The sequence below is a fragment of the Rhinoderma darwinii genome, chromosome 4, assembly GCF_050947455.1.
Source record: "Rhinoderma darwinii isolate aRhiDar2 chromosome 4, aRhiDar2.hap1, whole genome shotgun sequence".
In the NCBI taxonomy this organism is placed as follows: domain Eukaryota; kingdom Metazoa; phylum Chordata; class Amphibia; order Anura; family Rhinodermatidae; genus Rhinoderma; species Rhinoderma darwinii.
Genome location: NC_134690.1, coordinates 94,011,740 through 94,035,819, shown reverse-complemented (window position 1 = coordinate 94,035,819; position 24,080 = coordinate 94,011,740). Strand labels below are relative to the sequence as shown.

The 24,080-nt window shown below is 43.0% G+C and overlaps 1 protein-coding gene across 3 annotated transcripts in view; it reads right to left on the bottom strand.

Annotated features, from left to right (window-relative positions):
* The window catches only part of FARP2 (FERM, ARH/RhoGEF and pleckstrin domain protein 2), a 117,573-nt gene that overhangs the window by 79,895 nt on the left and 13,598 nt on the right, over positions 1 to 24,080 (bottom strand). For all 3 annotated transcript variants that reach the window (XM_075861373.1, XM_075861374.1, XM_075861375.1), the window contains exon 2: positions 15,007 to 15,221. In XM_075861373.1, the coding sequence (XP_075717488.1) occupies positions 15,007 to 15,207 (201 nt within the window). In that variant the 5' untranslated portion in view covers positions 15,208 to 15,221. The remainder of the gene's footprint in view (positions 1 to 15,006; positions 15,222 to 24,080) is intronic.

Here is a 24,080-nt window from a genome sequence, read left to right as displayed (position 1 = left end):
CAACAATTTTGTGTGGTATAACTGCCTGTCTTACAAGCAGATACATTTAAATTGAGAAAAATGCTAATTTTTGCAATTTTTCGCTAATTTTTGGTGTTTTTCACAATTAAATACTGAACATATCGAGCAAATTTTGCCAGTAACATAAAGTCCAATGTGTCACGAAAAAACAATCTCAGAATCGCTTGGATAGGTGAAAGCATTCCGGAGTTATTACCACATAAAGTGACACATGTCAGATTTGAAAAATGAGGCTCTGTCAGGAAGGTCAAAAGTGGCTAAAGAGGGAAGGGGTTAATGTGTATGCACTGGCTATTGCCTTGTTGCATAATGTGCCAAAGGCATAAATTGGGGACTTTCTTAATGCTGATTAGAAGCTCTTGTACCTGCAATTCTGAGGGACGCATCTATGCCGTGTGGAATTTCCAGCTTTCTCTGATCAGCACCGAGGGGGCTTCCCGGTTGATGACCTGTCAGATGATGCTTAACTCAGTGGTGATGTAAGTAACCTTTATCCTTTGTTTATCTTTACAAAAGTAGGACATTATTTCACCAAAGTATATTACTGCTTAATATTGAATTTAATACACTATAATTAATTTATTAGAAGTGTGAGTCTCTCTTTAAAGGGTATACGAACCCAACTTCTGTAGCAGTTATCCATCGAAGGTCTCTTTCCCATGGCAGTATTTTGGTCAGAATTTAGCATCAGTATTTGTAATGCAAAACCAGAAGTAGAACATAACAGAGAAAAAGTATAATGGAAAGGTTTGAACGTCTTCCACGTTTCGGACCCACTTCTGGTTTTATAATCCCTCATGTGCACAGACGCACACTCAGTGCTCTTATAACAGAATTCATATAAAAGTGGCACCGCTATAAACAGTACTAGTCCCATGCTCCAGTACAAGACACAAATACAGGGGGTCTGGGTAAGCCCCCATGTATGTGCTCCCTCTCCTAACCACTTCAAGTGCAGGGAACAGACAGTACTGATGCATTAGGAGGACTCATGGGGCAGCAGCGCAGGGCAATGGGAATGGCTGAGAGAAAGGTGTCTTACAGTACTCCTGACCGGGTTCTACAGGTCTAGAGTCTGAAAATGGGAGGCTATAATTTGCAGAGGAGAACTCCCGGCAAACACAAGAAGTTTGGAATTGCCCTGGCCTTTTCTATTTTCAGATCGCTGCAGCTGGTAATGGGAACAATTCCATTAATGAAAACGTTCCTCTGACCAGACGTTCTGTGGGTGCAGATGATCCTCCTGCAGCTAGGCTGCACCCATTACTTCAATAGCATTACAAGATGTCAGTAACGGTAAACCAAACCCTGAACATTCCATGTGTGAGAAAAAATACAAAGACTACCAGAACCATCAAAATCCTGAAGTTATCCCAGGACACTCATTCCCTGCCAGACAACCACATTACATCTTCCGTCTGCTATCTGGGTGTGCATCTCCGCCCTCCCTTCACCCTCAAGACTAATTTCGTCCTCACAGGAAGCGATCAAGCAGCTAGTGAAATCACAGAAGTTTCCTGGTGCAGCTCCAGAGCACAGTTCACAACTGCGGCAAAATATTTACCGTGCGCAATAAGCAGACTAGCGAATACACAGATATAAAAAAAAACAGCTATTTAACATCCAAGCACACCTTAAATCTATACGTTTCTAACTTATCACCCTGAAAAAGAAAAAAACATTTTTCACTGCAGTTAACCAAAATATCCAGCACCCGTATCATACACAAACAAAGGGGTCCAAGAAGCTGATATATTGGATGACCTTCTTAAGTGTCCTCAAACTGGAAACTGGCATCAGTCCTGATGCCTGCGAAACGGACATGTGGAACCAGGAGGTAAGCAGTGAGAACAGTCTTGTTCAAAACGCGTAAACTGTAACACGCATAACCTGTGCCCTCCGTGGATTTTTAAGATGAACAGATAAAGCTCTTTTTATATTTTATGGATGTGCTGAGGAACTTCCTTTTTTCCTACTTTGGGTAAGCAGTGAACCTTGTTTCCTCTTTAATAAAATAGGTAGTGGTTTTGCAGGGTGCACTGATGATTTTTTGACCCGGTAGCCACTACCGCAACAAGTATTCCACTTGGAATCCCCCCCAATGAGTCCAAATGATGTAGCTAAAGCTCCATCTCATTGTAAGACCATTCAATATTAATATATTGATGTATTTCTTTATCATATTGTCAATTCACAGGTTTACACAGGGCAATGATCAGGAACGAGCGTTCCTATGAACGCTAGTTTGCCCGATCATTGTCCCGTGTAAAAGGGCCTTTAGTCTTCTCTAGGTTTACTTTAATGCAATCTATTGTTTCTCATTATACACGCTCCAATGATTGGGCGCAGTTATTAGCCAACAAACGAGCAAGGGCTCGATCGCTGATCGCATCTTTTATGCGGTCATGGAATAGTTGCTTGTCGGCAGCACAAAAAGTAAAATGTCCCTGTATGGTGCTGGCACAAGTCTTATGTGGGCAGGGCAGCTATCCAAGACTGCTAACTGTATGATCCGTGCATTATGCCTCAAGTCTTTTCTCCTAACCCAATGTGGGCGTTTGTTGCCTCCCTTCTGACTCATACAACAGGCAGGGACAGATCAGACGAAGATCAGAAAAGAGGCTTCAGTAACATAACAATCCTTAGAAAATTCACAAGCATGGCAATACAGGACTCTGGAAGGAAGTAGTGAGAAAGGGCAGTTGTACTGGTCTGGCCCCTCTCAAGACCCTGTAAGAGGGATTAGAGCATAGCATTCGGCTGTTCTTACCGGAATAAAAGTACGATGCAGAGTCATTTTATGCCAGGCACTTGAGACCAAGAGATATTCTTACACATTATACGGGTCCATTCACTTTTTCAATGCGGTTACGATAAAAAGCGCAACCACATTAGAAAAACGCACCAAATGGCGGTAAAAATTTATGTGGGTTTTTGGGTGCAGTTTTTCTATATGGTTCTAATCGCACCTCAACGCGTGAATGGACCCTAAACGTATGTCTGCTCAACCTAGTTAAAAAAGGGTCACGGCTCATTAGAGTATTTGCATCACAGCTATGTCTTCTAATGATCCCCACATCACATGACCATGGACAGAATTGAATCCACTGGAAGTAAACAACGTGCACATCCGCCTAATGAGCCCTGCTGGTCAGGGAAGGAGCAGAGCCTCTGCAGTAGCATGGCAGTAAAGCTGAGGAAACTCCTTAGCTTGTTAGGGTTGTAAAGATCTATAGTCTCACAGCTAATATGAACCCTGAACATGCCTACTCAGTCTTTATTGTTTTATTTCATGAATTTCTAAGGAAGTGCATACTGTGGCACGCAGTATAAAATTGTCAGTGCTCCGGATCCCATGTTAACTATCTGCAGGGAAAAGAAGGGACTATATTGTCAAATGCCAGACGGGGGAAGCAGATTGATTCTGCTCAGAGCCCACCTCCATCAGCATAGTTTAGCAGCAGCATCAAGGAGGACATAGGGAAGTAAAAAAAAAGATTAGAAATGTATTTTTAAGTGCTAGAAACACTGAAAATTACTTTAAAAGCAGCTATTAACAGCAGTTCATGCCTTTTTTTTTTTTTAAGAGAGAAATTATAAATCTGTTAACCCTGTTAAGTGGTTAAGTGACGATGTGGACAGATATTTTTCTTCCACTGATATTGTGATCATAGTTAGATGACTCTTCTGAGAATACTGAGTATGTTCCTGTCAGCTGGGCCGCCATCAGGGCAGTACTACTGGTACTCCCATCAAGGGCCCGACTACAATGATAAAAAAAAAGGGGCCCATCCGCTTTTCAGCTGCTTTACACATTTTAATGAGGGCCCCAGAGTTAGTTACTTAGAAAAAGGAACGGACCCTGCAATGTAATAGGGCCCGCTCCTTACTCTGAAGTAACTAACGCTGGGGCCCTGAGAGGACTTACCAAAGGGGAAGATGCAGCGCGTAAACAGAAGCTGCGAGTGGAGAGAGCCGCCCACCAGACACGTCCTTCTCTACACAGCCGACTGGACCTGCAGGCTGGTGAGTGTCCACCCTCCTCTCCATCCTGCTTCACATCCCTCCTGACCCTACTTGAAGAATATATAAAGTATAGTATGCTAAAATGTTATTTTTTTCGTTTCCCTAGCATTTTTTTTAGCCCAATTTTTGTAATTGCGGCAAAAATGGCGCAGTTTTGCTGCAATTATATAAAAATCACAGCAAAACCGCGTGATTTGTGACGCGGTTACGAAAATTGCATTAAAGAAAGGATACAAAATATGAAAAAATAGTGCTGTTAGGCTATATTGTCATTTGAGTAAGGGGTTTCCTTTATTGGATCCCCCTTTTTTTGGAATGATACAGTCACAGTAATGTGAGATTCAAAGTTAATAGATAGCAGCTTTTTCTGTAATTATTCACTAGTCACTATCATACTGCATATTTGTATGCTTCTGTGCTATTTATATCCAATTATGCTCATATCCCCATGGTTATATATTCCTTTTGAGTGACCCACATGCAACTTCTTCTTTTTTAGAAACCTCGCCATGTTTTTTATTAATTGTTCGATATGTCAATTATATGTAATAAAATTTATCTTTTGTACTTTACATATAGCTCTAGGACTCTTTTTTTCTCAATTTATGCTATATTGTCATAGAGCGGTAAAATCAAATTTTTACCGCAATTTTGCAAAAATTGGGGCAAAAAAAAAAATGGGATCTGACCACACTGTCGAACTAGGCTAAGGCCTTATTCAGATGGCCGATTTGCACTTGTGCGGGACCCGTTTTCACAGATCCCTCATAGACTTGAGTCTATTGAGGGATCCGTGAAAATGGCTAAAAATAGGACGTCCTATTTTTTTACAGGCCTTTCACACGGTCCTTTAAAACAACAGCCGTGTGAATAGCCCCATAGAAATACATGCAGCTGTGTGACGGCGGTTAAAAAAAAAACCTTCCTTCACACGGAGATTAACACGTTCTTCTGAATAAGCCCTAACTCATGTGAATGGGGTTTTCAAAACTCCATGCACATACTGCAGAAGAAAATTCTGCATGGAATTTAGGCTCTGCTGCAGATTTTTAAATCCGCTGCACGCCTATTACGGTATGTTCACACGCAAACTCCAAACCGTCTGAAAATACGGAGCCGTTTTCAAGGGAAACAGCTTCTAATTTTCAGACGGTTTTTAAGCCACTCGCGTTTTTCACGGCCATTTTTGGAGCGGTTTTCTATAGAGTCAATTAAAAACCTCTCCAAAAACGTCCCAAGAAGCGACCTGCACTTCTTTTTCGCGTCCGTTTTTCAAAACGGCCGCGTAAAAAAAACGCCCGTCGGAACAGAACACAGTTTTTCCCATTGAAAATCAATGGGCAGATGTTTGGAGGCGTTCTGCTTCCGATTTTTCGTCAGTTTTTCGGGCGTTTACGGCTGAAAATAGGCCGTGTGAACATACCCTTATGCTGCAGAATTGTAACGTATTCCATCTTTTACAATGTAAAGGGTTAATTTGCTGTAAATACCTAGCAAAATCTGTAAGGCCACATGCACACATTGAGGAATTTGGTGCACAAAATCCACAGCAAAAACTGAAGGTAATTCCGTGAGTAAAATCTGCACATAAGGCACACGGGACAGATACGCTGCGTAAAAACCCTGCAGCGCATCTGACCTGAAACCCGCAGGACTTTGGCGGAAAAATCGTACCACATTGCATAATCAAGCGCAAATACTTACCCCCTCCCTCCTCTGACATCCGCTCTAGACTCCCTGGATGACGTTTCAGGCCATGTGACGCTGTAGCATGTGATTGGCTGCAGCCGACCTGGAATGACGATACGAGGTCATCTGAGAAGGCCGGAACGCACGAAGAAGGCGCGCGTTCTGGGAACGTTTTTTTTATTTGGTGTTGCGATTTTTGCAGCTTAAAACACTGCGAATACATCGCAAAAGTCGCAACACATGGTTTTCGTTGTGGGTTTTGCATCCGCATTGATTTCAATAAGGAAAACCCGCAACAGAATATCAATGAAAACGCAGCATAAATTGACATGGATTTAAATTCCGCACCGCAGGTCAATTTATTAATGTTTACGCTGCAGGTCTTTTTCCACAGAGTGAGCATAAGATTTACTAAATCTCACCCACTTTGCTGCTACTGTAAACGCTGCGGAAGAATGGAATAGCGTAGTAGACTTTGCTATTCCATCCTATACCATACAGTGGGATACATTTTGGCTGAATAGATCAAAATCCAGAGCATTAACCGGTCACTGCCTGCTCCATGGTTTCACTCACTGTAATTGACATCAGCACCAAAATCAGTGCATATAACGTACAAACATGAGGGCCACACTTTCCGTTGCCCAAACCCCGGTAATGGAGGTGGGGGTCCAGACATCTTGGTTGTATGGGGCCCAGAAATTCATCATGGCGGCCCTGCCTGTCAGTGTGCGTGATGTTAAGTCTCATTAATATTTGTGATTATTTAAAGTGCACCTGTCATGAAGTACAGGTAATAGAGATGTCTGTGTCAAGAAAAGTTTCACCATTGGAGTAACTGATTTGCATATAAGGAAATTAGCAGGTAATGCGATGGGTCAGCCCATTTGAACAGAAAAAGCCTCTTGAACGGTCAATTAGTCTAGAGAAGAAGCTTCTCCTCATAAACCTCCAGCAGCCACAGTCAGGCGCAATATAAAAATCTTATGATATTTCAGCCTCTTAGGAAAACACACTGCTGTAACTCTGAGTGTACAGAGCGGTAAGGCCACGTGTAGATGTATTTGCTGTGGATGATATCTGCAGATTTTGCACAGAAAATCTGCAACGCAGTACAGTACAATGAATGTGAATGGAATTTTTAAAACCGCATCTCCGCAGCAGAGGTGAAGGCACGCCTATTATATTTTGTATTTGCCATAGAGGTTACACTTTGCAACGCAGAGTGAAATTAATCCATAGCAAAATCTGCATGCAATAAATTGTCGATTTGCAACAAAATCCAAGGCAGAAAAAATTTGCCATGTCTGAGCTCACCATAATATAAGGACATATATGGACAGTTATGACATGAGTCAGAACGTGGAAAGCACTCTGGCTGGGGACACTGGTCCTGGGGTAGCCCTTAACATCAAGGTCCGTATACAGGGCCAAGGTCCGCGGGCAGAGTGCTTCGATGATCTGCCCAGGAACTCCGGCATTGGGTAGCTCCTGACATAACAGTCCATATATGGTCAGTGATGTTGGGAACTTCCCGATGCATTTGTTTAACATATACCGGTGACGAATGCCATACAGCGGCATCCGTCACCCATAGGCTCACATGTTAAAAAAAGACATATAACGTGTGGTATAAATATTTTGTAGTCTACAACACATTCTTAAAAAAAAAAAAAATGTATACTAACATACACAAGGTCGACGGAGACCAAAATACCACTCTTTTGGTCTCCTTCTGGCTAATGGAGCCCTATGAACACATTTATCGTGTACATCGTAAGCTTTCTCGATGTGCACGATAAACGTAGGGCACAAACTTGAAGTGAAGTGGCCTTACGGAGGTAAAATCTCTACAACACAACTTCTGTAGTATAGAGCCAAAGGGACTCCTCTGTGTGATACACACACACACACACACATCTCTGCTACACTATAATAAGTTAAATCTCCCTCTGAGAACAGATCTCTAACCTAATAGGCCATTTTCATACAAGGAGTCAAATTATATTAAAAGCTATATAATTAACAAGTAGCTTCTTAAGCAAATGGTACGGGCATTCTTCTCTTACTGTATTCGAAAAAATGGATGTCCAGGCACGACTACTGAAGAGGGATTTGTACACATACAGAGGTAAAAAGAGTAAAGCTTGTTAGAAGAGCTTATCCACAGTCCATCTGCTTCCCATTGAAAACAAAGCTGGCCTGAGGATGGCAGATGCTTATTGTCATTACATGCAGTCCAGCACAGGATTACACAGGGGTCCTGACTGTGCCATTTACATGCCAACTGCAGCCATCCAACCAATATGGCAACCAATTACAGAAGGATAATACCGACAACAACTGCTATATAGCTCTTAAAGAACGGAAAACTAAGTCCTTCTAAATACTTTGACTTTATGCTTTATTATATTCGTACCATATGTACAGTTCCAATCTTTCTGAGACTATTAAAACACATTTGGCCACCATACAATTTATTAGTAAAACAGTGGGAATTGTTAGATCAAAATTTTCAAAAGCAAAAGTTGTGTAGATCAAAATTTTACTTATAAGATGAAAAACAGGTGGTGCTGCTGCACATTTATCTGGAATTCACATGTGGCGTATGTGTTACAGATTTTCAATGTGGATTCCATACGGTATAGGGCCCTCTGAACATGGGTCGGATTGCTGCGGAAAACTCTGCAGTAAATCCGACTCCTATAACGCAGGGGATTTAATTTAGCACGGCCTTTAGTCTGTAATCGCTGCTGCGGACACCAGTGGAGGGGAGAAAAAAAAAAAATAGTCAATACTCACCTCCCCGGGTCTCCCAAAACTACACGTCACTCCTCCCGGAGCTGGTGTCAGTGTTGCCAGCTTCTTGGGATGACGTTTTCTCCCATGTTACCGTGGCAGTCTGTGATTTGATGCAGCGGTCACGAGATGAAAGGTCATCCCAGGAGGCCACCAGCACGGACACCAGACGGAAGAGGAGTGATGCGTTGCTAGAGGACCACTAGGAGCAGTGAGTATCATGCTTTGTTTTTAGAGGAACGCTAGGGGCAGCGAGTATTATGCTTTTTTTTTTGTAAAGTGACATTTTTACTGCGTATTCACAGGTTTTCCACAGCAAAAATCGCAATCGTTTTTATGCAGTATTTTACTTCCCCATTGAACTCTATAGGGAATTTCCACAACAAATATGCAGCCATTCCGCAGCAAAAATGGACATGCTGCGGTTCAAGAATCAACAACATAGGTAAAGTTCTGCACGGAGCTTTTAGGTAGGGTGTGGATGAGATTTTTTTTTTATTTTTGCTGATACTTTTTTATTTTTGCAGTCACGATACTTTTTTTCCTCTAGAATATGAAAATTGCATGGAAATCTCTTGAAAATCGCTCGTTAAACTTTAGATTACGCTAAAGAAAAAAATGCATGCTGCATATACAGTGAAGGAAATAAGTATTTGATCCCTTGCCGATTTTGTAAGTTTGCCCACTGTCAAAGACATGAACAGTCTAGAATTTTTAGGCTAGGTTAATTTTACCAGTGAGAGATAGATTATATTTTTTTTAAAAAACAGAAAATCACATTGTCAAAATTATATATATTTATTTGCATTGTGCAGAGAAATAAGTATTTGATCCCTTTGGCAAACAAGACTTAATACTTGGTGGCAAAACCCTTGTTGCGAAGCACAGCAGTCAGACGTTTTTTGTAGTTGATGATGAGGTTTGCACACATGTTAGATGGAATTTTGGCCCACTCCTCTTTGCAGATCATCTGTAAATCATTAAGATTTCGAGGCTGTCGCTTGGCAACTCGGATCTTCAGCTCCCTCCATAAGTTTTCGATGGGATTAAGGTCTGGAGACTGGCTAGGCCACTCCATGACCTTAAGGTGCTTCTTTTTGAGCCACTCCTTTGTTGCCTTGGCTGTATGTTTTGGGTCATTGTCGTGCTGGAAGACCCAGCCACGAGCCATTTTTAACGTCCTGGTGGAGGGAAGGAGGTTGTCACTCAGGATTTGACGGTACATGGCTCCATCCATTCTCCCATTGATGCGGTGAAGTAGTCCTGTGCCCTTAGCAGAGAAACACCCCCAAAACATAATGTTTCCACCTCCATGCTCGACAGTGGGGACGGTGTTCTTTGGGTCATAGGCAGCATTTCTCTTCCTCCAAACACGGCGAGTTGAGTTAATGTCAAAGAGCTCAATTTTAGTCTCATCTGACCACAGCACTTCTCCCAATCACTCTCAGAATCATCCAGATGTTCATTTGCAAACTTCAGACGGGCCTGAACATGTGCCTTCTTGAGCAGGTGGACCTTGCGGGCACTGCAGGATTTTAATCCATTACGGCGTAATGTGTTACCAATGGTTTTCTTGGTGACTGTGGTCCCAGCTGCCTTGAGATCATTAACAAGTTCCCCCCGTGTAGTTTTTGGCTGAGCTCTCACCTTCCTCAGGATCAAGGATATCCCACGAGGTGAGATTTTGCATGGAGCCCCAGATCGATGTCGATTGACAGTCATTTGTATGTCTTCCATTTTCTTACTATTGCACCAACAGTTGTCTCCTTCTCACCCAGCGTCTTACTTATGGTTTTGTAGCCCATTCCAGCCTTGTGCAGGTCTATGATCTTGTCCCTGACATCCTTAGAAAGCTCTTTGGTCTTGCCCATGTTGTAGAGGTTAGAGTCAGACTGATTAATTGAGTCTGTGGACAGGAGGAGTCTTTTATACAGGTGACCATGTAAGACAGCTGTCTTTAATGCAGGCACCAAGTTGATTTGGAGCGTGTAACTGGTCTGGAGGAGGCTGAACTCTTAATGGTTGGTAGGGGATCAAATACTTATTTCTCTGTGCACAATGCAAATAAATATATATAATTTTGAGTATGTGATTTTCTTTTTTTTTTTTATATATATATATATATAATCTATCTCTCACTGGTAAAATTAACCTAGCCTAAAAATTCTAGACTGTTCATGTCTTTGACAGTGGGCAAACTTACAAAATCAGCAAGGGATCAAATACTTATTTCCTTCACTGTACCAACATCACTGCTGCAGCAGTCACTACAACAATTAAACGGTCGGGGGACCATCAGCACTGAAGCAGCAGGGTGTTAAAAGGGGAGTATATGTCTATAGGCAGCTGCGATTAGATTTGTTTCTAAAGCTAAAAACCTTTAAAACACATGCGAAATTACTGCCAATTTTAGTGCATATTTTCACAGGGATCGACTACAGACAAAGTTCACAGCATGGGAACCCAGCCTTCTGCTTCACCAAATTATTTAGCAAAATAAAATGCTAATACACTAATGATATAGTCACGTATATACACATTTTTTGCTAAAGTAAAGACGGACAAAGACGTAATGTCAATCGATATTAGGCCCCCTGCACACAGGATGAAAATGCTGGAGATTTTTTGTGTGGACTTGCTCACAGAAGATTCACAGAGGATTAGAGTTACAGCCAAGCGGATGAGAACCGAACACTCAAGAAAGTGGAAATCTCATCCACATGCTGCTGAACATAAAAATCAGAGCACGCTACGGATTTTCAAATCATCATTCTGTTACGGATATTCACAGTGGATTTCACTCACACATAACACGTGGATTTTGCTGCAAAAAAATACAGAACAAATCCGCCACGTTTAGGCTACATTCAGACGAACGTAAACAACCTCAGACGTGAAAAACTGCAGTTTTTCACGACCGAGGTGCCAATGCGGGACACGTTATCATGCATTCCTCATAGACTAGAATCTATGGACGGATGCGTGAAGCGCAAAAAAATAGTACATGTCCTATTTTTTTCACGGATCCTTCACATGCTCCGTTGAAACAACGGTCGTGTGAACGGTCCCATTGTTGCAGTTCCGTGTGTCATAAGTGTTTGCTGCGTGGCTGCGTGATTTTCGCGCTTATGCCATCCTTATGACACGCGGTTTTGATGTTTAGAAAAATAAATGAAGGAAGTGCTTTTATTTTTTCCTTAATTTCTTTATCTACTGTTGCGCGAATCACGCGCGATACACGGAAGTGCTGCCGTGTGTTGCGCGTGATTTTCACGCACCCATTGACTTCAATGGGTGCGTGATGCGCAAAAAACGCCCAAGTATAGGACATGTCGCGAGTTTTACGCAGCGGACACAGGCTGCGTGAAAATGATGTAATGTCTGAACAGCCCTATTGAGTAACATAGGTCCCTGCGACGCGCGTGATTTTCACGCGCGTATCACGGACGTTAAACACGTTCGTGTGTATAAGGCCTTACTTTACAAACTGCTACATAACACAAACCACTTATTGATCAAGCGTTACATTTTTTTCTGTGTTGCATGAAAGTAACGAACAATATGGTCGATTTTAAAAAAGCAAAAAAAAAAAAAAAAAAAAGCTTATATTGTAATATGTGTATAAGGCCCCATGCACACGAACGTGTTTTTGCGGCCGCAATTCCCCCGAAAATCCACGGGAGAATTGCGGCCCCATTCTTTTCTATGGGGCCATGCACACGACCGTAGTTTTTGCGGTCATTGCACGGCCCGGGAGCCCGGACCGCAGAAAGAACGGGCATGTCTTATTACGGCCCTGTTCTGCTGTCCGGGCTCATTGAAAACAATGGCAGCGGCCATGTGCATGTCCCGCGATTTGCGGGCGGCCCGCGGCTGACAGTCCGCAGCCGGCCGACCCGAAAATCACGGCCGTGCACCCGGCTACGGTCGTGTGCATGAGGCCTTACCCTTTCTCATGGGCAATCTAAAAGTAAAAAAAAAAAGAAGTAAAGATCTTCATTCTTTCTATATATAAATCAGACATTTCTGAAACTTGCGGGATTGTACATAAGACCGCTGCTTGGCAAATGCCCACACACAGTGCAAACAGTGTGGATTTTCTGCACGGAAAATCCGAAAGTTCCACAGAGTATTACAGCGGCAGCAAAGTGCATGAATTTGACCTGCGGTGCGCATTCTCAAGTGGACATACCCTAAAAGGATATTACCAAATTATGTGTTCGTGGCATATCCACATAATATGCAATAAACACTTAGGATTGGAATACTTTAACCAACAAGATACTTTCGTTTAACCACAGCAATCGTTCCTGAAGGTGTGACGGGAGAGATCAGCAAGCCGGGAGTGTCGTTTGAATGATATAAACTACGAATGAACGCTCAGCCTATATTCAAGCACGTCTGTGGATTCCTTGGCTCTGAAGAATCTTCTTAACAAGTTAGAGCTCAGTTAGAAATCAGTATGTTCATTACACACAACATCACCGACTCCACAAATGTAGCTTACTGGGACAGTTTTTACAGACAGCCGCTTTGCACCTAACGTTGAAATGAAAACGTTACGGTAAGTCTACAGACCAGAGAAAGCGGTTAAGCAGGCAATAATTTCCTTAAAATGTCAGGTGTATTCACTAATATAGCTATCTAGCGTAGCCACCATAATCGTAGGTCTTAAAAAGTGCTTCTTGAGGCCTTTCCAATAATGGGTATATGCTCACGAAGGGTTAAAACTAGTGAATGGAGAGCTCCCACTATACAGCTACTTATGTAGGTCCCAGAATCAACATTTGGTGACTGGCACCGAGGATAAAAGGAGATTTGGGAAAAAGAAGCCAGAAGCCTCGGTGACCCTGACAAAAGTCTGAACACATAACTGCTAAAAATGGCTGCTGTAGCTTAGCTGCTGCCTCAGTAAGGAGAGATTAGGAATATAACTGGCTGACATAGAAATACAGAATCTGCACAAGTTCTACTCCATATGATGGGCCATATCTCACTCCCATTATATCAGATGTTACTGGTATAATAAGGGTACAAGTCTTTTCTGAGGCGTCCTGCAATTGTCATACAGATAAGAGAAGCGCTAGAGGTCCAGTCAAATACAAAAAAGTCACGTGATCTTAGACATCAGATACAACATGAATAACATAGGCTCTGTTTTCTGCAATAAAACCATTGTTTTATACATGCAAATTGATAGTCAAATTAAATAAAGTTCATAAAGTGAAGTGAGCATTCCGTATTGTTATAATATTAGAATAGTGTTGGGTGAGGGTTAGGCCTTATTCACACGGACGTGTCCGTTTTGCACGTGCAAAAGACGCTGCCTTTTGCGTGCACAAAAGGTCTGTGTGGCATCAGCATATGATGCGTGGCTGCGTGCTTTTCGCGCAGACGAAATCATTATGACACTCTGTTTTTATGTTTACAAACAGAAAAGCACGAGGTGCTTTTCTGTTTTTCATTCATTCTTTTTTACTCCTGTTGCGCGAATCACGCGCTGCACCCGGAAGTGCTTCCGTGTGCCGAGCGCGATTTGCACGCACCCATTGACTTCAATGGGTGCGTGCTGCGCGAAACACGAGCAAGTATAGGACATGTCGTGAGTTTTACGCTGCGTGAAAATCACTGACAGTCTGAACGGCCCCATTCACTTACATAGGTCCGTACAACGCGCGTGAAAATCACACGCGTAGCACGGACGTATAACACGTTCGTGCGAATAAGGCCTTACTGGGTGAAGGATGTTTAGGCCCTGTTCACACAGAGTTTTCATGCCGCGGTTTTTGCCGCAGAAACCGTGGCCAAAACCGTCTGAAATGGTCTCCTATTGATTTCAATGGGAGGTGGAGGAGTTTTTTTTTGCCGCGAGCAAATAAAAACACTCGCGGGAAAAAGAAGCTACATGCCGTATCTTGAAATCAATGGGAGACGCGTTTTTTTGCCGCGATTTACGGCAAAAAACACTCGCGGTTATTCCATCTTTCTGTTGAAGAGATAGCTAAAAAAAACGCGTGTGGTCCAAAACCACTTAAAGAAAACCGGAGCTGATTTTTCCAGGCAGAATTTTCTGCCTGCAAAAAACTCAGTGTGAAGAGGGCCTTAAAGAGAGCGAAGCGTAGGCGAGATGGTGAATATTTGGTCAAAGAGAAAGCATACTATGCTCCCCACACATGTTTAAATTTGGATGGGATGTTGCAACGTTTGAATACTGGGGATTCGAAGGGCAAAATTTGGCTGGATTAAGGGGATGGCGATGTACCAGTGCAATGCAAGAATGCATATTTCTTAACATATAGAATTGTGTAAATAACCTTTGGCGACTACACCTCTACAAAAGCAAAACATGCGGTCAGTCAGAAAATGCCCACAGGGCACACGGACAGGCATGACATTGATTGCTTCTATTTATTATTTTGAAGAATATGACACATGAATACATTATAAAATTTGTATTATAGAAAAACATACCCCTATTTCGATGAGAAGCACAGTACCATCCAGAAGTAATACAGAGGAGCACAAATCCTGACTTGTGGCCTTGGTAGGTGAAGACAGAGCCATGGTGAGGGTCTGCCCTGGCTCTAGTGTACTAATTCCAGTAGTTCTTTGGGTACCTAGACGGGCACCTGGTGTCTGCAGCACGCGATACGTGCCTTCTATTTCTCCCATTGCGACCAGGGTTTCTGCAACATATTCATAACAAAACAATATTAGCATTATTTAACTTACAATAAACCCGATAACTTTCTCAGCCACACTGCCCTCAGACCTCTCTATCTTGCTAAAATTATTTTGACTGTCCAGGCAGTACATCCTCACTACCCACTTAAAGAGAGGAGTCTCCTCTCCTAACAGGTCCATTTTAGTAAATAATTGTATTCCCAATTAAATAAAAATTCTGGAACATATTTTCTTAGAACTCTACATTGTGTCGCTCCTCTTTTGTTCCTACTAGAAATTGATGAATAAATTGACAACTGGGTATTACCAGTTGGGGGTGTGTCCGTACACAGTCCAATCAGTGCTGATAGAGTGAGACTGTGTAAGGACACAGCCGTTAACAAGGTAAATGGTAACACCCAGTTTTCAATTTATTCATTCATTTCTAGGAGGAATAACAAAGGAACGGCACAAGGCAGAGTTCTAAGAAAATATGTTCCAGAATTGTTTTTTCTATGGTGTATACAAGTATTTGGTAAAAGAGACATATCATCTTTAATAAATGACACTTAGGCTATGTTCACACGGAGTATTTTGGGGGAGGAATATCTGCCTCAAAATTCAGTTTGGAACTTTGAGGCAGATATTCCTCTCCCTGCACGCCGATTTTCGCGGTGATTTTCGCGCCGTTTTTCGCCCGCGGGCATAAAACAGCGAGAAATACGCTTTCTCCTGCCTCCCATTGAAGTCAATGGGAGGTCAGAGGCGGAAGCGCCCGAAGATAGGGAATGTCGCTTCTTTTTCCCGCGAGGCAGTTTTACTGCTCGCGGGAAAAAGACGCCGACGCCTCCCATTGAAATCAATAGGAGGCGTTCTTGGGCCGTTTTTGCCGAGTTTTGCGACGCGGTTTCCGCGTCAAAAAACTCGGCAAAATATCCCGTGTGAACATAGCCTTAGATTACAAACTTGACAATATTATTAGGACACAGTGCTCTTCCAAGAGGCTAAAATATGAGGAATTTTCAGGTGCTGCTCTCACAGTAGTAGCTGCTTTAGGCTCTGTTCAAATTTGCTTCGGAGGCTCAGTACAAAGCTGTCACAAATTCCATTAGATCTAACAGAAAAAATAACGCTGCACGTAGAGCTATTTTTTTTTCCCGGCAAAACGACAGACACCATGCCAAAACCAGACGGACCCCATTTAAGTCAATGGGGTCCGTCAGGCACCAGTTTTATCCACCGTACGATTGATCCTCCATAGCATTGTGGCTTCTGCTATGAATGGAAGCCACAATACAAATGTGAACAGAGCCGTAGCTTTCCATGTGACATGGAGGAAACACTACAGTCAACGGTGGTTTTCTTACCCAGACAAACATACCACCTCTGTAGGGTCAAAAACAAACTTCAGACTTCTTCACCTGAACACCCCTCCTGACGCAGCCGGATCCATAGACATTACATTGGTGGATTAACTTTACACTACAAGGCGTATACTATAACTAGTGGCTACATCAAGGCCAGGAAAAGCTTGGACTTGATACTTTTAGGACTTCTTTTTTTTTTTTAACAGAACGGAATTGCATCCTAATGTAATGTTTGACCCTTAGGCCTCATTTACACGAGCATGATTTTCGTCCGTGCGACGCGCGTGCTTTTCATGCGGGTCGCACGGACCTATACAAGTCTATGGTGCAGTGCAGACAGTCCGTGAGTTTTGCATAGGGTGAGTCCGCTGTGTAAAACTCACGACATGTATATTTTGGCGTTTTTTGCGCATCATGCACCCATCAAGTCAATGGGTGCGTGAAAATCACGCATGTCACACAGAAGCACTTCCGTGCGAACACCGTGATTCGCGCAACAGCTGTCAAACTCTGAATGTAAACAGAAAAGCACCACATGCTGGCTCTATACAGGGAGAAACAATTTGGTAGACCATTGTACCACGATGCTAGATACAAACACTAAAAAATTATATATTTGCCATATATGAAGAATAAGAGGACAATAAACCTATTGTATTACTTATCTATAGCCATTGATAATCTGGATAGAAGAGGTGGCTCGGTGGTTAGCACAGTTGTCTTGTAGAACTTGGGGTCCTGGGTTTAAACCTGACCAAGGACCACATCTGAATGGAGTTTGTATGTTCTACCCGTGTTTGCGTGGATTTCCTCCCAGACATCAAAAACATACTGATAGGCCAATTTCAAAGCAAGTCACTTTAACCGATGTGGCAATTTAGATTGTGAGCTCATGGGACTGACATGAGTGACGATAATATCTGTACAGCACTGTGGAATATGTTGAAGCTAAAGAAATAAAATAAACTCTAGTCTTTTAGGCTATGTTCACACAGAGTATTTTGCCGAGTTTTTTGACGCGGAAACCGCGTCGCAAAACTCGGCAAAAACGGCCCGAGAACGCCTCCCATTGATTTCAATGGGAGGCGTCGGCGTCTTTTTCCCACGAGCAGTAAAACTGCCTCGCGGGAAAAAGAAGCGACATGCCCTATCTTCGGGCGCTTCCGCCTCTGACCTCCCATTGACTTCAATGGGAGGCAGAGAAAGCGTATTTCACGCTGTTTTATGCCCGTGGCGCTCAATGGCCGCGGGCGAAAAACGGCGCGAAAAATCGCCGCGATAATCGGCGTGCAGGGAGAGCAAAATCTGCCTCAAAGTTCCAAACGGAATTTTGAGGCAGATATTCCTCCCCCAAAATTCTCCGTGTGAACATAGCCTTACTGGCCTACAGAAGACAAAACCAGTTTAACCAAAACAACTTGTTTTTTATACAAACAAAACAAGTGGAAATCAGCAATGAGAGGCAAAAAAAGTAGAGCAACACGTGTCATAGGGCTCAGACAAGCGTGTATCATGTCCATGTGGCGGCCGTTAAAACAATGGCGTACTTTAATGGGGCTGTTCACACGGCCGTTGTTTCAACGGAGTGTGTGAAGGGTCCGTGAAAAAATAGGACATGTCCTATGCGCTTCACACATCCCTCCATAGACTTTAGTCTATGGGGGATGCGTGATAACGCGTCCCGCACAGGTGCACCTCGGACGTGAAAAACTGCAGTTTTTCACGTCTGAGGTTGGCCACGTTCGTGTGAACGTAACCTTAGGCTGGGTTCACATCTGTGAATGCAGCTTTATTCTCCCTGTCAAAATGACAAAACCCGACGAACCCTATTATGTCAATCGAGCGCCAGTGATGGTTATAAACGAAAACAAATGTCAAATGCGGTCTTTATCAATTTCTCATGCAATGGTGGACCATAAACCACCACCAACATTCCTATGCTGGTTCATGAAGTCTTTTACGTGGTTGACACACACAATGAAGATAACGTAGCCACTTCAGCTTCTACAACAAGTACGCACATAACGCTGGGTAGGTAAATCAGAACATATCATACAGTGGTGTACGCAAAATAGAAGTAATTTCATACAGTTATAAGCAGTCACCGCTAGCAAAGTTGGCCACACACAGCAAGTGTCACTGATCCCTAGATGATACATCTCCCAGTCATTAAATCCTGGAAGATCATTAAAATGATGGGTATATTTACACTACCGTTCAAAAGTTTGGCGTCACCCAGACAATTTTGTGTTTTCCATGAAAACTCACACTTATATTTATCAAATGAGTTGCAAAATGACTAGAAAATATAGTCAAGACATTGACAAGGTTAGAAATAATGATTTTTATTTGAAATAATAATTTTCTCCTTCAAACTTTGCTTTTGTCAAAGAATGCTCCATTTGCAGCAATTACAGCATTGCAGACCTTTGGCATTCTAGCTGTTAATTTGCTGAGGTAATCGGGAGAAATGTCACCCCATGCTTCCAGAAGCCCCTCCCACAAGTTGGATTGGCTTGATGGGCACTTCTTGCGTACCATACGGTCAAGATGCTCCCACAACAGCTCTATGGGGTTGAGATCTGGTGACTGCGCTGGCCACTCCATTACAGATAGAATACCAGCTGCCTGCTTCTTCCCTAAATAGTTCTTGCATAATTTGGAGGTGTGCTTTGGGTCATTGTCCTGTTGTAGGATGAAATTGGCTCCAATCAAGCGCTGTCCACAGGGTATGGCATGGCGTTGCAAAATGGAGTGATAGCCTTCCTTATTCAAAATCCCTTTTACCTTGTACAAATCCCCCACTTTACCAGCACCAAAGCAACCCCAGATCATCACATTACCTCCACCATGCTTGACAGATGGCGTCAGGCACTCTTCCAGCATCTTTTCAGTTGTTCTGCGTCTCACAAATGTTCTTCTGTGTGATCCAAACACCTCAAACTTCGATTCGTCTGTCCATAACACTTTTTTCCAATCTTCCTCTGTCCAATGTCTGTGTGCTTTTGCCCATATTAATCTTTTCCTTTTATTAGCCAGTCTCAGATATGGCTTTTTCTTTGCCACTCTGCCCTGAAGGCCAGCATCCCGGAGTCACTGTAGAGGTTAACACTGGCGTTTTGCGGGTACTATTTAATGAAGCTACCAGTTGAGGACCTGTGAGGCGTCTATTTCTCAAACTAGAGACTCTAATGTACTTGTCTTGTTGCTCAGTTGTGCAGCGGGGCCTCCCACTTCTCTTTCTACTCCGGTTAGAGCCTGTGTGTGCTGTCCTCTGAAGGGAGTAGTACACACCGTTGTAGGAAACCTTCAGTTTCTTGGCAATTTCTCGCATGGAATAGCCTTCATTTCTAAGAACAAGAATAGACTGTCGAGTTTCACATGAAAGCTCTCTTTTTCTAGCCATTTTGAGAGTTTAATCGAACCCACAAATGTAATGCTCCAGATTCTCAACTAGCTCAAAGGAAGGTCAGTTTTATAGCTCCTCTAAACAGCAAAACTGTTTACAGCGGTGCTAACATAATTGCACAAGGGTTTTCAAGTGTTTTCTAATCATCCATTAGCCTTCTAACACAGTTAGCAAACACAATGTACCATTAGAACACTGGAGTGATGGTTGCTGGAAATGGGCCTCTATACACCTATGTAGATATTGCATTAAAAACCAGACGTTTGCAGCTAGAATAGTCATTTACCACATTAACAATGTATAGAGTGTATTTCTGATTAATTTAATGTTATCTTCATTGAAAAAAAACTGTGCTTTTCTTTCAAAAATAAGGACATTTCTAAGTGACCCTAAACCTTTGGACGGTAGTGTACATGAGCCGCTTTTGTTTGATTTGCATAATCTCGGCAGAACCGCTCCATCCAATTTGTGGGTTTGGCGCATTTACAAAAATTGCAGAAAAACGACTCATGTAAATATACCCTGCGGGAAAAGGGAAACAGCAGAAGTGTAGTGTTTGCTAGGCAATAGAGAAATCAAGAAGTCAGACTACATAAGCGCTGGTAGTGTTAGGCTGGGTTCACACGACCTATTTTCAGACGTAAACGAGGTGTATTATGCCTCGTTTTACGTCTGAAAATAAAGCTACAATACGTCGGCAAACATCTGCCCATTCATTTGAATGGGTTTGCCGACGTACTGTGCAGACAACCTGTCATTTACACGTCGTCGTTTGACAGCTGTCAAACGACGACGCGTAAAAATACAGCCTCGTCAAAAGAAGTGCAGGACACTTATATACATTGTATGCAGGACACTTCTTTCAGACGTAATTTGAGCCGTTCTTCATTGAACTCAATGAAGCACAGCTCAAAATTTACGGCTGTCAGAGAAGCCTCGCAAAATGCGAGGAGGAGCAATTACGGCTGAAACGAGGCAGCTGTTTTCTCCTTGAAAACAGTCTGTCATTTCAGACGTAAAAGCCTGCTACCGTGTGCACATACCCTTAATATGTGCCATCAACAGAGTCAACCCCTCAACTTTGCAGAGGGAAAATGGCGCCTGTACCTGGGCGATGCTACTTCCTTTGGCTTCCCATCTATTAGGGTATGTTCACACGCAGTGGTTTCAGACGTAATTCGGGCGTTTTACGGCCTCGAATTATGCCTGAAAAAACGCCCCTAATACGCCTACAAACATCTGCCCATTGCTTTCAATGGAAATTACGATGTTCTGTTCCCACGAGCCTTTATTTTACGCGTCCCTGTCAAAATACGGCGCGTAAAATGACGGTTCGTCAAAAGAAGTGCAGGACACAACTTGGGACGTTTTTGGAAGCGTTTTTCATTGACTCCATTGAAAAACAGCTCGAAAAACGGACGTAAAAAACGCAGCGAAAAACGCGAGTTGTTAAAAAAACGTCTTAAAATCAGGAGCTGTTTTTAGCTCCGTATTTTCAGACGTTTTTGCTCACTGCGTGTGAACATACCCTTAGCATACACCACAGGAATGATGGACAGAATATCGCTTCTTAAAATGTACACAATTTCAGGAATGCTATCAATAAGCACTTTCACAGTCTTATCTGCACTCCAATAATACGCTGTACCTTGCCCTTACACTATGCACAAAGTTCACAATATCAAATGCTGCTTTGCTGGGTGAGGTAGGCATGTCGTGCCCTACACCCGACAGCCGTGTCCAAACATGCCCTCAAACCTGACTGAACATTCATCAAGACATGCTCAGCTGCAATGGCTTCATGAGAGTGATACGCAATGAAACTGAAGTGAAAAGTTACTTCCTACAGTACACTGCATGGCAGCTGCCATTTATATTCCAGGACTCTGAAGTACAGACCTCACCTCCACTCCGGTTACTGTACTCACTAAATTCCTCAGCGTGTGACTCTGCCTCATTGACAGTCACAAAGGCCCCATGCACACGAACGTGTTTTTGCGTCCGCAATTCCCCCGCAAATCCACGGGAGAATTGCGGACCCATTCATTTCTATGGGCCCATACACACTATCCGTGTTTTCACGGGTCTCCGCATGTCCGCAAATCCGTGCCGCAGAAACTCAGGACATGTCTTATTACGGCCCGCAAATTCGATGCGGACGTGCCCATAGAAGTCAATGGGCCCGTGGAAAATGCGGGTACACCTCCGTGTGTCAACCGCAGTTTGCGGATTTGCGTTAGTGTTGCTAGGCGACGAGCGGGAATGAGTTCTGTCGTCATCCTGTTATACCTAGGCTTTTTTTTTTTCATCCGCATTTTGCGGATTACATACGGATGAACTGCGGATTACATACGGATGAACTACGGAGGACATTTCACGGAACACGGTCCTGGAATTTGCGGACCAGAAAAACACTACGGTCGTGTGCATGAGGCCAAAGACTTCAAATCAGTGCACCATGCCCTACACTAAATTACTGGCAGGTAACTGTACCCACATTTCCCCTCACAAATGAGTATACGTGTTCTAAAGCTCTATTCACATGGTGCGGTCAAATCAAGGTTGTGTCAAAATCGTATCAATTATTTGGCGCTGCTCTAGACACTTTCCCAAAGAAAAAGGGGCAGGGTTTAGTGGAGGGGATAGGACTCCAACAGAACGACAGATTTAACAGAAACTGTCGAAAGTTATGATGCAAATCTATACCTGGCGCATAGCAGGCGTAGATTGTCATTTCTGTCACACAGCCAAAGACGCTCCAAATTTATTAGGGGGTGAGAACCTCTTAAGATATTTGGAGCATTTCCCGCCAATGTTTGTAACACCAGTCAAAATATTTGCTACAATGTCGGTGAACATGTTGTAAGGTTGTAACAAAATTGTAAGTGTATGTGAGTAGGGGAAGCAGGCATGTTGCGTGGGCAGCAACAAAAAAAAATTGTGGTTTTCTGAAACCAGTTTTTAAAAAACGGTTTTTATACAGCAAATAAAAAAAAATAAAAAAAAGTCAACACAGTGGCTCCTGTAAGGGCTTATTCACACGAGTGGGTGTCAAATTTACATTCGTGTGGGATCCAGTTTCACAGATCCCTTATAGACTTGAATCTATTGAGGGATCTGTGAAAAACGGGCAAAAATAGGACATGACCTATTTTTTCACAGGCCATTTAAATTGTCTGTCAGAGGCCCCCCAGAGCATTTTAGCTTGGGGGACACATGGTAACACAGTCTCAATGGTTTTAAGTCGACTCGTTTATTGATTCCGTCGTTAAAACGGAAACCTGCCGGAATGGTGACGAACGGAAACCATTAGCAATGTTTCCGTCACCATTGTTATCAATGGTGACTGAAATGGAAGCTGTGGATTCAGTCTGACTTTCCATTGCAGGGTTCACCCGACGGAAACCTCAGACGGAACCCCGGAACGGAAAGCCAACGCTGATGTGAACAGGCCCTAAATGCGGTTTTTCAAATTGAATTCCAATGGGCAGATGTTTGTAGGCATTCAGCGTCCGTTTTTTCAGGCGTAAATGCCCCGAAATACGCCTGAAACCACTGCGTGTGAACATACCCTTAGACGAAATTCACACGAACGTGTGCGTTTTGCGCGTTGCAGTTCTGCGTGTCAATGTTCGGTGCGTGGCTGCGTGATTTTCACGCATATGCCATCCTTATGACACGCGGTTTTGAGGTTTAGAAAAAAAAATGAAGGAGGTGGTTTCATTTTTCCCTTCATTTCTTGATCTACTGTAGCGCGAATCACGCACAACACACGGAAGTGCGTCCGTGTGCTGCGCGTGACTTTCACGCACCCATTGACTTCAATGGGTGTGTGATGCGCAAAAAACGAACAAGTATAGGACATGTTGTGAGTTTCACGCAGCGGACACACGCTGCGTGAAAACCACGGAATGTCTGAATTTCCCCATTGCCTTACATAGGTCCGTGCGACGCTCGTGATTTTCACGCGCATATCACGGACGTGAACAACGCTCGTTCAGATAAGGCCTTAGGGTGTATTTAATGGTGCAATTTTTTTTCTGCATTATTTTCCTAATCGTGGTAAAACCACAGATTTTATAACAAAATGTTGCAGTTCACATACC